Source organism: Sardina pilchardus, chromosome 22 (assembly GCF_963854185.1).
Source record: "Sardina pilchardus chromosome 22, fSarPil1.1, whole genome shotgun sequence".
NCBI lineage: Eukaryota > Metazoa > Chordata > Actinopteri > Clupeiformes > Clupeidae > Sardina > Sardina pilchardus.
In genome coordinates this window covers 2,509,557-2,523,835 of record NC_085015.1, presented here as the reverse complement: position 1 = coordinate 2,523,835, position 14,279 = coordinate 2,509,557, and the positions used below count along the sequence as shown (strand labels likewise).

General features: G+C 48.1%; 2 protein-coding genes across 3 annotated transcripts in view; both read left to right on the top strand.

Moving 5' to 3' along the window:
- The first annotated feature begins 535 nt into the window (after positions 1-535).
- tsen54 (TSEN54 tRNA splicing endonuclease subunit) lies at positions 536-11,387 on the top strand. Of its 2 annotated transcripts, XM_062525833.1 has the most exons (11): positions 536-631; positions 1,951-2,109; positions 3,199-3,262; positions 4,166-4,249; positions 4,543-4,641; positions 5,317-5,369; positions 5,593-5,694; positions 6,902-7,665; positions 9,168-9,228; positions 9,926-10,039; positions 10,347-11,386. In XM_062525833.1, the coding sequence occupies exons 1-11, from the start codon at positions 570-572 to the stop codon at positions 10,495-10,497; spliced, it is 1,713 nt and encodes a 570-aa protein (XP_062381817.1). In that variant the 5' UTR covers positions 536-569; the 3' UTR covers positions 10,498-11,386. The 2 variants fall into 2 exon arrangements, with proteins under 2 accessions (XP_062381817.1, XP_062381818.1); XM_062525834.1 differs by lacking the exons at positions 536-631; positions 1,951-2,109 and adding an exon at positions 2,359-2,375 and having other exon boundaries at positions 10,347-11,387.
- Positions 11,388-13,541: 2,154 nt separating this feature from the next.
- LOC134070504 (5-hydroxytryptamine receptor 3A-like) overlaps positions 13,542-14,279 on the top strand; it is a 91,060-nt gene continuing 90,322 nt past the window's right edge. Inside the window, exons 1-2 of the mRNA XM_062526889.1 lie at positions 13,542-13,679; positions 13,932-13,976. Coding sequence (XP_062382873.1) covers positions 13,575-13,679; positions 13,932-13,976 — 150 coding nt within the window. The 5' untranslated portion in view covers positions 13,542-13,574. The remainder of the gene's footprint in view (positions 13,680-13,931; positions 13,977-14,279) is intronic.

Here is a 14,279-nt window from a genome sequence, read left to right as displayed (position 1 = left end):
GCTAAACTATTCAGCAATATATTTCCCCTTGAATTTCCCCTTGGGGATCAATAAAGTATCTATCTATCTATCTATCTAGCAATGATTTCGCTTAGGCCTACTGCAAACACATGTGCCCCAAAAACACACTCTACTATCTCAGCTCAGTAACAGACTCTGCTGAAGTCTCCCATGTCTGAAACCAGAGGACATGATATGAATAAATATCACATCTAACATCAGTGACCTTGGCCGACCTTACCTTAGGCCTACATATAGCATAACTGCAACTATGAAACCAGGACCAACATAAACAAATAACATAAACAAAGGGAAGATCAGTAAAGTTGTTCGTACAAACATGAGTTTGCCACACTTTGCTATACTTGGTTACACTTTGCTACAGAGAAGAGTAAAGGAAGAGAGTGACAGCAAAGCCACTGCCTCGCTGGCTCAAAACGACTTCTGCAGAACGACGCTTCCCCCTAGTGGTGAAAACTATGGATGCGCAGGTTCAGTCAGCGGGTTTTAGGACCCGGGGCAGCATACGTTGAACAATCAGCAGACCAGTGGTTCTCTTCCGTGTAAACATGGCCGATGGTGAGACGTCAACAGAGCAGCCGAAACTTCGGTTCTGCAGTGAAATATTAAGGTAAGCGACGCTAGAGAGTGTAGAAATGCGCACTTATCGACTCTATCAGCAGTTGCTGATGTGTCTGCCCTCCGCTGGATGTCTGTGTTGTTTCCTCGCTTTAGAATCTGGAAAAACGTGTGTGATGATGCCCACGCTGGATGAGCGAGCGAGCGAGCAGGCTATCTCTCTCTTTTGAATGGACATGCAACAGTAGCGGCGGAAACACACACAACACAACACAAGTAGCTCGTTTAACTCCAAATAGTACCATAACAAAGCTGATGCGAATGCCACGTTTATTTCGCAATTCAGAGATGTACAGGCACAGTCTATTAGGCTACAGGCTGTAATGGAGATGAAGTTTGTACAGGATACGTTTTGCCCAACCCAGCCATGTTACTCATTTGATGGGTAGCTTGTAATTACCCTGACGAGTTTATTAGAAACCCTGTTCAACCTGTTGTGGCATCCTGATTGACTTGAGAAGACGCCGCCTCACCGATTTTACGATCATGTGGTGTGTGTGAGCACGCTCCCACACGAAAATAACTAGTATAATATTCCAGTGCATAAATGATGTTCTATCCTTACCCTCATAGTGTTCCTAAAGCAGTCTGATGCGGTGCAACAGCTCCACAACTACATCTGCAGTACTTTTCTCTCTGATTAATATAGCGTTTTGTCCCAAAATATTATAAGATTCCTTGTGTTATAAATTGGCAAGTGGATTTGCATAGATAACTTTATTAAATGAGCTGTGGTCAGACTCTAGACTTCGCACTTTGTACTAACCTGAGGGAGACTTATCAGTGGTGAGTTCCTGTGTGTGCCTCTCAACATCCCTCCTCTCTCCTCGATGCTCAGTCCTCCAGACTCGTTCCCACTGATCTATAACTAACACTGGATAGACTATCCCATTGCTGCCGCCCCATCATTGTTTATCTAGATCAGTGGGAACGAGGACCGAGGAAGGGAGGGAGGATCTATAAAACACAAATGAGAGGCACCCTATGTGTCAGTGATGAGTTCCTGTGTGTCAGTGGTGACTTCCTGTGTGTCAGTGATGAGTTCCTGTGTGTCAGTGGTGACTTCCTGCGTGTCAGTGATGAGTTCCTGTGTGTCAGTGGTGACTTCCTGCGTGTCAGTGGTGACTTCCTGCGTGTCAGTGATGAGTTCCTGTGTGTCAGTGATGAGTTCCTGTGTGTCAGTGGTGAGTTCCTGTGTGTCAGTGGTGAGCTCCTGTGTGTCAGTGATTACTTCCTGTGTGTCAGTGATGAGTTCCTGTGTGTCAGTGGTGACTTCCTGTGTGTCAGTGATGACTTCCTGTGTGTCGGCAGCCCGTCGGAGCTGTTCCAGGCGCGGACGCGGAGCCACAAACTTCCGCTGCGCGGCCAGAAGGACTTCCTGCCCATGGAGTCTCCACGGCAACAGGAGCGTCTGGAGCAGAGTCTGCAGGAACACTGGAGCCTAGTGGCCGAGGAGCGCGTGGAGAGATCGTACGTACACACACATGCACACACGTACACACACACACACACATGCACACACACATATGCGTACACACACATACACACACACACACACACAGTCTGCAGGAACACTGGACCCTAGTGGGCGAGGAGCGAGTGGAGAGATCGTACGTACACACACATGCACCCACACACACACATATGCACACACACATACACACACACACACACACACACACACAGAGTCTGCAGGAACACTGGAGCCCAGTAGCCGAGGAGCGCGTGGAGAGATCGTACGTACACACACACACATGCACACACACACGTACACACACATATGCATACTCACACACACACACACACAGGCCAGTGCATTCCAGGACAATAGCTTAAAGGGATAATCCGGAGTGAAATGCACTTTAGATCAATTTTTCGGACTATTGGGAGTACATACGTTGAGTTGACACCAAAATCATGTCATTCGGATGTATTTTGAGATTGTTCGAGTTCACCGTTTTTAGCCAAAACTCGTTAGCCTGGAAGTGACCGGGGCAAGTCCTTTCGCCGCTACAAAACGCTATTTTTATACCTCTTCTACTGTTCCAACCAACACTACACTTACGTGGTAGTGAGTAGAGGGTCCCTAAAGCCAAACTGAAGTATCCCCACGTCTTTATGTGGTCGGATAGAGAGTCCAGAATGAATTTAATCGAGTCCGTACCTTTCCGGAAATGTTATTAAAATGTTGTTAACGCGTTGCTAGCTGCAGCATCGACATTTCCGGAAAGGTACACGCAGACAGACAACCGGGCAGACAGACAATCTCTGTATATCTGTGTGTAGTGAAGGCTCGTGTGTGTGTGTGTGTGTGTGTGTGTGTGTGTGTGTGTGTGTGTGTGTGTGTGTGTGTTTTGTACTTGGAGTAGTAGTAGTAGTAGTAGTAGTGGTGGTATGTGTTTTACAAATGAGTGGTCAATGGGGACTTGGCTGAGAATTGAATGCTCATTCACGGCTTTCAGCATGGATTAAAGAGTTGCACACACTGAAAGGCGGTGATTGTGAGGTGATGTGTGTGTGTGTGTGTGTGTGTGTGTGTGTGTGTGTGTGTATGTGTAGGGGGAGTCTGGTGAAGGCCGTGTGGATCCCAGATGATGGTACCGTGGAGCTGCAAACACCAGCAGTGAGTGATATCATAGACATGTCTGTACACACACACACACACACACACACACACACTCACACACACACACTAACACACACACACACACACACACACACACACTCACACACACACACACACACACACACACACACACACACACACACACACACACACACAATAGTGATGCCATTTACAGTTGCCTCCATAAGTATTGGAACACATGCCAAAGTTGACTATAAAGAGGAATATAAAATGATCTTTTGGAAATTGATCTTAATACCTTGAATAAGAATATGAGGAAATATCCAAAACTTTAAGGAAATCAATTGTCTTTGTGAATGAATAATTTATCGTAAATAAATAAATGTTTTCCTTGAAATACAGGTATAAGTATTGGAACGCCTATGTTAACCCTATGTGTTAAAATTCCCATAGAGGCAGATTTCTATAAATGTAATTTTTTTTTTTTTTTAAATGGTAGTTATTTCATGGATCCAGGACACTATGTACCCTGATAAAGTCCTCTTGGCCTTTGGAATTAAAATAGCCCCACATCATCACATACCCTTCACCATACTAGAGATTGGCATGGTGTACCCACATCATCACATACCCTTCACCATACCTAGAGATTGGCATGGTGTACCCACATCATCACATACCCTTCACCATAGCTAGAGATTGGCATGCTTTTGTTTCAGCCTATTAGCTGGTTTGATTTGCTTTGAGCTCAATGACAATGAAACTGGCATTTAAAAAAAATAAAATAAAAAAATTGAAAAATCTGCCTCTATGGGAATTTGAACAAATAGGGTTAACATAGACGTTCCAATACTTATGCCTGTATTTCAAGGAAAACATTTATTTATTTACGATACATTATTCATTGTCAAACTGATTGTGTGTGTTTGTGATCTTCAGGGGAAGTTCTGGCAGACCATGGGGTACGCTGCACACGGGAAACAATATCTTCTGCCAGAGGAGGCGCTCTACCTCATGGAGTGTGTGAGTGTGTCCCAAATACACACACACACGCACGCACGCACGCACACACACACACACACACACACACGTATGGACAGATTTCAAGATCTCTACACACACACACACACAACCTACAGAAATATTATGCTCCTTATCTCACAGACATCTACCTCCGTTGGGTTGACCTGCTGTTGGGTTGAACCGCAGTTGGGTTGACCTGCTGTTGGGTTGGTGTGTATTCTGTTGGGTCGACCTGCTGTTGGGTTGATGTGTACTCTGTCTTTTTAATCACGCTCGTTCTTCTTTGTTGCCAGGGGAACCTGCAGGTGTTCCACCACAAGCTGCCGTTGTCTATCGAGGAGGCCTACGAGAAGCTCCTGTCCTCCGAGCACGTCAGCCTGCAGCAGTATCAGGTGAGTGTGTGTGTGTGTGTGTGAGTGAGACAGCGCCAGACAGACAGGGAGCCTGTAGAGTTGTGAGAGACAGACAGACAGTAAGTGTGAGAGAGAGGGAGAGGGATTATGTAGAGGTTTGTGTGTGTGTGTGTGTGTGTGTGTGTGTGTGTGTGTGTGTGTGTGTGTGTGTGTGTGTGTGTGTGTGTGAGAGAGAGAGAGAGAGAGAGAGAGAGATAGGGGGAGGGATTCTGTAGAGGTTTGAGTGTGTTTGATTCTGTGAAAAGTTCTCATCGCCTTCCTGAATTTACTGGTGTAATACCAGGCCCAGCCACTAGATGGCCTTGCCACAGTAGCTACCCAGAGTAGTCTACATATACTGTAGAGTAGTTTACAGGTCGTAGTGTTGTCTAGTTAGGTAGAGTAGTTTACACAGGTCCTAGTGTTGTCCAGTTAGGTAGAGTGAGATGTTGAAATCGTGGCCAGACCCTTAATCTTTCAGATGACCAGGGTCTGGATTTTCTAGTCTATGCAGAACCAGATCTCATAGTGCACCTTTAGGCCCGGCCGCATGTTGCGTCTCTCGAAGAAGGCAGAGAGGGTCGGCCGCCGGCCCGATGGTAATCTTCTCGCGGCCCATAGATTGAAAAACACACCTTTAAGACTCTAGTAAGCGCAGTTGTGTCTCCTCTGCAGGTGTTTGGGCATCTGAAGAGGCTGGGCTACGTGGTCAACAGATTTGACCCCAGGTGAGATTACTCTGTCTAGGGTACCACTGTTTAGTACCACTGGCACAACACAGATTTAAAGAGAAATAACAATATCTGTGTGTGTGTGTGTGCGTGTGACTGTGACTGCATGTGTGTGTGTGTGTGTGTTTGCGTGCATGCGTGCGTGGCTGTGCGTGTGTTTGCGGCTGTGCATGCATGTGTGTGGCTGTGTGTGTGTGCGTGCGTGTGTGTGTGTGTGTAGTATTGTCCAGTCTATGTACGAGCGTCAGCTGAACCTGCCGCAGACGCGGGATCGCCATGGAGCCCACCTGAAGAGAAAACGCAGCCCGAGCCCCGCCCACAGGTGAGCTCACAGCCAATCACAGCCAATCACAGCCAGTCACAGCCCTCTGACTGCCTCTGGGTTACTGTGAGGTTGTGTGTTGAGCGGCAGAGGCAGGTACCAGGGCAAGATGGCTACAGTAATGTCCTGTGTATTAGCTGCATTGTGTGTTAGCCGCATTGTGTGTAAGCCGCATTGTGTGTTAGCCGCATTGTGTTTTAGCCGCATTGTGTGTTAGCCGCAATGTGTGTTAGCCGCATTGTGTGTTAGCCGCAATGCGTTTTAGCCGCATTGTGTGTAAGCCGCATTGTGTGTTAGCCGCAATGTGTGTTAGCCGCATTGTGTATTAGCCGCATTGTGTGTTAGCAGTATTGTGTGTTAGCCGCATTGTGTGTAAGCCGCATTGTGTTTAAGCCGCATTGTGTGTAAGCCGCAGGACAGTGTTTTATGCTAATTAAAATAAACAAAACCATATTAACACCATATTAACTGCTCCCCTGTATTAACCTCATAGCTGAAGAAACTTCAAATGTATAAATCAATGTTTAAGCTGCGGCTAGTAGTTGGGAAATTACAGTACGGCTAAAACAATGGTATAATCCAACACGGGAGCAAAACACCCCTCCTGGAATTGATACAGTCCACTGGTTGGCACTCTTGCATGCGTAAGGAAGCCTCAGTCTTTGGGCTCTGCTCTGGCCGTAGTGCTGCAGGTGAGACCAGCGATGAGTCCTGCTGTTGGGAATAGTCCTGCTGTTGGGAATAGTCCTGCTGTTGGGAATAGTCCTGCTGTTGGGAATAGTCCTGCCCGTGGGAATAGTCCTGCTGTTGGGAATAGTCCTGCCCGTGGGAATAGTCCTGCTGTTGGGAATAGTCCTGCTGTTGGGAATAGTCCTGCTGTTGGGAATAGTCCTGCTGTTGGGATTAGTCCTGCCCGTGGGAATGAGTGACTGGATGAGTGTGTGGAGAGACAGGCCCACGGCATGGTGTGTGTCATGCCAAGACACCCGCAATCTCCTTGCTGCCAACGTTTGCTAAGAGTTTTTCTTTGCTGCATAAAGTCGTTGCCACATGCGTCCCAACCTAGATTATAATGAAGTCACTTATGTTGGATATCATGTTTTTTTTAGCATTCTTTTTATTGAATGTATGTACTTTTTAATGTAATGTACTAGTAATAAAGTAGTATTCAGTTCTCACAGAAGCGCTTCTCTGTATTTGTCTGTAGGCACACGGGCAGTCCAACCAGCCCCCCCTCAGAGAGACCAACCGGCCCCCCCTCTTCAGAGAGACTTGACCCCCCCGCCAACCCCCCCTCAGAGAGAGCAACCACCCTCCCCTCAGAGAGAGCAGTAGAGGACAAGAGAGTGGACCCCCCCGGTGACCCCCCCTCAGAGAGCGCCGTGCAGGAGGGGTTCTCGGCCCCTGACCCCCCCCAGAGGCAGGAGCAGAGCCCCGGGTCGGGCAGGTCCTGGTGGACGAGGGAGTCCCGGTTCTCCGAGACGACGGCGGTGCCGGGCTTGCAGGAGGCGGAGCAACAGAACCCCTCCCCCTCCCCCTCCCCCTCCCCCTCCTCCCCCTCCCCCGCCGCCTCCTCCGCCGCCGCTCGCTGGGACTTTGGGAAGATCCACTTCCCCAACCTGGGCTCCTCCCGCGCCTCCCGCGCGTCTCCCCTGGGTCCCCCGGACCCCCGGCTGCTGCCCGGGGCGCTGCAGGTGGGCAGCAGGTGCGACGTCGCCCCCTGGCTGCGGAGGCTGAACACGCGGGCCGAGCACCTGTCCAGGCGCGAGCGCGAGCGGCAGCGGGAGCGAGACCGTTACCGTAGGGACGTGAACGACGACCGCGACGTGCGCCGGTGCAGGAACTGGGCGGAGTACCAGCAGCTGCTGGACAGGAAGAGGAGGAGTCGACGTCACCGTGGCGACAGGCCGGCACACCTGTGGGAGGGCGTGGTCACACCGCTCTCACAACCAGGCCACGCCTCCTCTCACGGTGAGTAGCGCTTTTGTCCAATCAGCTGCCAGTGTGTGTGTGTGTGTGTTTGTCCAATGAGCTGTGAGATTTTTGTCATGTACACATCATTGGGCAGTTCATCCAATCAGTGAGAATTTACAACGACACAAGACCAGCGATCATATCACCAGTAATATGAGTGGCCAGTGATTATATCGGGGCAGTCAATCAACTAGCAGTATACAATATATAGTCCCTTTCCCACATGAGCGAGACATCCGGATGTCAAACGGATATCAAACGGGTGGCTGTATGTGGGAACGCAAAACTCGGGTATTTTCTTACCCGGAACTCGCCCTACTAGCCCCCTAGTACTACTTCTAGATGTTACCCGGGTGCGCTTAGGTGGGAACGCAGCCGGCACAGTTCTGGGTAGAGATGAGGGGCGTACCGATGACGTATAGAAATGCGCCCTTTCAGCCTGCTTGCAGCGCGAGGCAGAAAGTACAAATTGCCATGGTAACGATAAACATTGCCCTACGAGTAATGAACACAGACGAGAACACTGGAGAACAGAAAACAGTGACGTTTTGTTGTGTACGCACAATAAAAATTTAAACTGCAATCACGTTGTTGTGTTTGTTGCGGGACAAGCAGGATTATCCTTGCAAACGTGAATAGCTTGAAGTGTTGTCGATTAGCTTGCAACTAGCTGTTTATTACAGTGGTTAGCAATTAACAGCTAATAGTTAACGTCACTGTTATTTAGCATTGTTGCTTTTTGTAAGAGTTGGGAAGGAGCCTCAGACCTCTGTGTGCTGTTTATATTTTCCAGGTGAGTCATTATTTTCTATTAATTTGTTGTGTTGGATGTTTATACCAGAGAGGGTTGAAGTAGAGCTTTGTTTATACTGTGGTCCTGGCGTTAGCTATTTTTTCCTCTATGCTAGCTCCCGCTGACTAGCGAGCTAACTACTTCTGTTGTTTCATGATGTTTTGGATCTGATGTAAGTTCGCATCATCCAGGCAACACAGCACAACAACGCATTTATTTAGCGTCATCTCCCTCCCCCTGCAAGTGCTGACATTGCCCCACCCCTCGCGGCTCCTACTCGGGTCTAGTGTGAACACAATTACCCGTATCTCACTCGGACATAAAGCTCATGTGGGAAACGTCCGTGTCGTGCCTCTACCGGGTAAATATGTCCGGGTAACTTCTAGAAGTTATGTGGGAAAGGGACTTATGTTGGTATCAGAGGTTTGTCCAATGAGCTGGCAGTATGAATGTTTGTGCTAGAGTTATTGTCCAATGAGCTGGCAGTATGAATGTTTGTGCTAGAGTTATTGTCCAATGAGCTGGCAGTATGAATGTTTGTGCTAGAGTTATTGTCCAATGAGCTGCCAGGATACATGTTTGTGGCAGATCTTTTGTCCAATGAGCTGCCAGTTTAAGTGCTCGCCAGAGTTTTCCATCTTTCGACTATTCTATATGGTGCGATGGAAAGCGTCCTTCATGTGCGATATTTTCTGCTGTTGCCCAGGTGATTTGCTCAACCAGATCGGGGTGATTCAGTCGTCACGGCTACTGGACGATGCCATCAGGTGAGGCCACAGTTACACACTGTAGTCATAGTAACAACTAAAGTCTGCCACCTTTTGTGGGGTTGGCCAGCAGGTTGGCCAGAAGGAGCTTCTTAGAGGGCCGCAGGGAACATGACTAAGAGTAGAGGAGACCTGTGAGCCATTGGCAGAGAAAGCACGTACTGCACACCTGTAATCGTACAACACACCTGCAGTCGTACTGCACACCTGTAATCGTACAACACACCTGCAGTCGTACTGCACACCTGCAGTCGTACTGCACACCTGTAATCGTACAACACACCTGTAATCGTACTGCACACCTGTAATCGTACAACACACCTGCAGTCGTACTGCACACCTGTAATCGTACAACACACCTGTAATCGTACAACACACCTGTAATCGTACAGCACACCTGTAATCGTACTGCACACCTGTAATCGTACAACACACCTGTAATCGTACAACACACCTGTAATCGTACTGCACACCTGTAATCGTACAACACACCTGCAGTCGTAACACCTGCTGTCCCTGTTTCACCCAGAACCTTCCTCATGTTGGCAGTCATGAGGTCACCATTATGTCATTATTTCTGGAGAATTCCATACTGCTTTCGCTGGACATTGCCTTTGTGGTAGGCCGCCTCAGTGGCCTCAGATTTAATTACTTTCCCTGTGTGTGTGTGTGTGTGTGTGTGTTTCCTGTGTCTCAGTTTGAGTATCCCGCCACAATGGAAGATCAGTTTCGATGTTTACCAGCCCGACACAGTGGCTGACTACAAGAAGAGCAACCCCGGCAAACCTTACACACGCATGTGTGTCTGCAGGTACACACACACACACACAGACACACACTCTCTTAGCCCTACACGCGCATGTGTGTCTGCAGGTACATACACACACACACACACACACACACACACACACACACACACACACACACACACACACACACACACACAGACTCAGCTTTAGACTTGTATGTCTGTAGGCACACACACACACACACACACACACACACACACACTTTCAGCCCTATACATCTGTATCAACAGCAATACAGAGGTTCTAGCTTCCTGAAAGTTCATTGTGTGTGTGTGTGTGTGTGTGTTGTCTCTGTGTTGTCTCCTGTAGTTTTGAGGGTCCAGTGCCTGATCTTCAGGTGGTGAAGAGCTTGTCCCTCCAGAGTGGGCAGGTGTCCGTGACCTTTGCAGTGGTGGATCACGGAGACATCTCCTTCTACTGCTTCAAGGACTTCACACTGCCTGTGGACGTGTGCCGCTGAACACACACACACACACACACACACACACACACACACACACACACAGGCTTCTCCTTCTACTGCTTCAAGGACTTTACTCTGCCTGTGGACGTGTGCTGCTGAACACACACACACACACACACACACACACACACACACACACACACACACACACACAGGCTTCTCCTTCTACTGCTTCAAGGACTTTACTCTGCCTGTGGACGTGTGCCGCTGAACACACACACACACACACACACACACACACACACACACACAGGCTTCTCCTTCTACTGCTTCAAGGACTTTACTCTACCTGTGGACGTGTGCCGCTGAACACACACACACGACCGCACACACACACATGACCACACTCACACACACACACACACACACACACGCACACACACACAACCGCACACACACACACACACACAACAGCACACACACACATGACCACACTCACACACACACACATGACCACACTCACACACACACATACAACCGCACACACACACATGACCACACTCACACACATGCACACACACACACAGACACACACATAGTCAATGCCAAATGCACGCATGCACACGTGTACATCTCATTGGTTGCCATATATATATTCTCAGGGTTACGCATCACTTGTGTGTGTGTGCACTGGCAAACAGGTGTGGCACACATCAGCACTGTGAGCTCTGAAACACACACACACACACACACACTCATACGCATCGCTTGTGTGTGTGTTTGTGCTGGCAGGCAGGTGTGGCAGGCTTCAGCACTGTGAGCTCTGAACTCGTGCCGATCCGAATCAGGTCACCAGGAACACCTGAGCAGTCTGATCAATGTAAACGCAAACACACACACACACACACACACACACACACACACACACACACACACACACACACACACACACACACACACACACACACACACACACACCTGAGCAGTCTGAGCAATGTAAACGCAAACACCTCAACTAAGCCATGCAATAAAAACAACCAGTTTACCATACTGTGTGTGTGTTCATTTGTGTGTGTGTGTGTGTGTGTGTGTGTGTGTTTATTTGTGTTTGTTGGAGTTTGTGAGATTATAGGGGATGCGGCAGTTATCACAATAGATCTATATCCGCTTGACTTGTGTGTGTGTTTTGAGAATGTGTGTGAGTATCAGCTTGACTTGTGTAATTGTGTGTGTGTGTTTTGAGAATATGTGTGAGTATATCAACTTTACGTGTGTGTGTGTGTATGTGTGTTTTGAGAATGTGTGTGAGTATATCAACTTTACTTGTCTGTGTGATTGTGTGTGTGTGTTATGAGAATGTGTGTGAGTATATCAACTTTACTTGAGCGTGTGTCTGGCCTTGTGGGTAAATGAGTGCTTGTTTCTCTCCCTTTTTCTGTGTGTGTGTGTGTGTGTGTGTGTGTTGTGCCTAATATTTTTGCGCTGTTCTCATGTTTCCATGGCATTCATTCCTCACACACAGAGGGCAGCTGTGTTAACCTTTTGCACTGTCCGGAAAGGAGCCAAATATAATGGACAATCGAGACACCTGATCCTCCAACAGCCAAACATTAGGCCTTTTAAGCATATCTACGCCTGTGTGTGTGTGTGTGTGTGTGTGTTTTGAAACATAAGGCCTTTTATGCATATCTACGCCCGTGTGTGTGTGTGTGTGTGTTTTGAAACATTAGGCCTTTTAAGAATATCTACGCCCGTGTGTGTCTCAGAGACGAGTGCGGCACCTTAGAGCTCTAAGTATTTTCATGTCTGTGTGTCTGTGTGTGTGTGTGAGTAGAGAGAGAGAGACCTCGTGTTTCAAGCAAAGCCACCAGCCGTCATGGCTGTTTAAACATATTTATGTGTGTGTGTGTGTGTGTATGTGTGTGTCCGTCATGGCTGTTTAAACATATGTGTGTGTGTGTGTGTTTCCATCGGGCCTCATTTTTCCATCTCCGCTGTCAAAGTGTACAATTGTATTTGTATATGCGTTATGTATGTGCATTATGTATGTGCATGAATGCAAATGTATGGGCCTGTGGTAAAGACCTCATGTTACAGTCAAATGGTCACTGTGTGCGTGTGTGTGTGTGTGTGTGTGTAGGTGTGGTCACTAGTGTATCAGGACCACGACAGACTGTATAAGAGACTCACCTGAGTGGTGCCCATACCTGACGGAGACTCACCTGAGTGGACAGGTGAACATGCGTCTCTGGATGCTACTGAGTCTCACTGCTGGCATTGGTGAGTTTCCACTTCTGTCTGTGTGTATGTGTGTGTGTATACCTCTGGGTTTGGGGTCCCATAGATATGTGAGGACTTTGAAAGTGTATAGTGTGTGTGTGTGTGTGTGTGTGTGTGTGTAAAATTATAGTATTAGAGTTAGTGTAAGTGTAAGTGCTCTAATAAGTATTATAAGATTGTATACACACAGGTTTGTGTGTGTGTGTGTGTGTGTGTGTGTCTGAGAGAGAGTGTGAGCATGCATACCTATGTTGATCTAGATACTGTAGATGTGTGTTCAGAGTCTCTCACCTGTAGTTACCTGCTGTCTCAGTGTGTGCCGAGTCTCTCACCTGTAGTTACCTGCTGTCTCAGTGTGTGCAGAGTCTCTCACCTGTAGTTACCTGCTGTCTCAGTGTGTGCAGAGTCTCTCACCTGTAGTTACCTGCTGTCTCAGTGTGTGCCGAGTCTCTCACCTGTAGTTACCTGCTGTCTCAGTGTGTGCAGAGTCTCTCACCTGTAGTTACCTGCTGTCTCAGTGTGTGCAGAGTCTCTCACCTGTTGTTACCTGCTGTCTCAGTGTGTGCAGAGTCTCTCACCTGTAGTTACCTGCTGTCTCAGTGTGTGCAGTCTCTCACCTGTAGTTACCTGCTGTCTCAGTGTGTGCAGAGTCTCTCACCTGTAGTTACCTGCGGTCTCAGTGTGTGCAGAGTCTCTCACCTGTAGTTACCTGCTGTCTCAGTGTGTGCAGAGTCTCTCACCTGTAGTTACCTGCTGTCTTAGTGTGTGCAGAGTCTCACCTGTAGTTACCTGCTGTCTCAGTGTGTGCAGGGTCTCCTAACTGTAGTTACCTGTCTCTGCTGGAGCACCTGGGGATGGGATCCAGCAGCTACAGCCTCTCAACCGTCCGCCCTGTCAGGGACTGGAGGACTCCCACCTACGCCACCGTAGACCTCTACCTCTACGTCATCATAGATGTGGTGAGTGTGTGTGTGTATCTCTACGTCATCTTAGACGTGGTGAGTGTGTGTGTGTCTCTACGTGATCTTAGACGTGATAGATGTGTGTATCTGTGGTGCGTAGACCTGGTGTGTGTATCTACCTGTGTGTCATCATAAATGTGAGGAGTGTGTGTGTGTGTTCTTGCCGTCAGATTTCACTTCACTTCACTTCACACAAGTTGTGTGTGTGTGATTTGTTCATGTGTGCTTCTCCCTGCTTCTTCACCACAGAATGAGAAGTTCCAGAGCTTCACGACTGGAGTGTACCTGACTGTTGTGAGTAGTCTGGAGTGTACAGTACCTGACTGTTGTGAGTAGTCTGGAGTGTACCTGACTGTTGTGAGTAGTCTGGAGTGTTGTGAGTAGTCTGGAGCGTACAGTACCTGACTGTTGTGAGTAGTCTGGAGTGTACCTGACTGTTGTGAGTAGTCTGGAGTGTACCTGACTGTTGTGAGTAGTCTAGAGTGTTGTGAGTAGTCTAGAGTGTACTTGACTGTTGTGAGTAGTCTGGAGTGTTGTGAGTAGTCTAGAGTGTACCTGACTGTTGTGAGTAGTCTAGAGTGTTGTGAGTAGTAGAGT

Coding starts and splice junctions, on each gene's coding strand:
- tsen54 (XM_062525833.1), top strand. CDS start 570: ATGGCCGATGGTGAGACGTCAACAGAGCAGCCGAAACTTCGGTTCTGC. Junction 5,370..5,592: donor GTCAACAGATTTGACCCCAG/GTGAGATTACTC, acceptor GTGTGTGTGTAG/TATTGTCCAGTCTATGTACG. Junction 9,229..9,925: donor CTACTGGACGATGCCATCAG/GTGAGGCCACAG, acceptor CCTGTGTCTCAG/TTTGAGTATCCCGCCACAAT.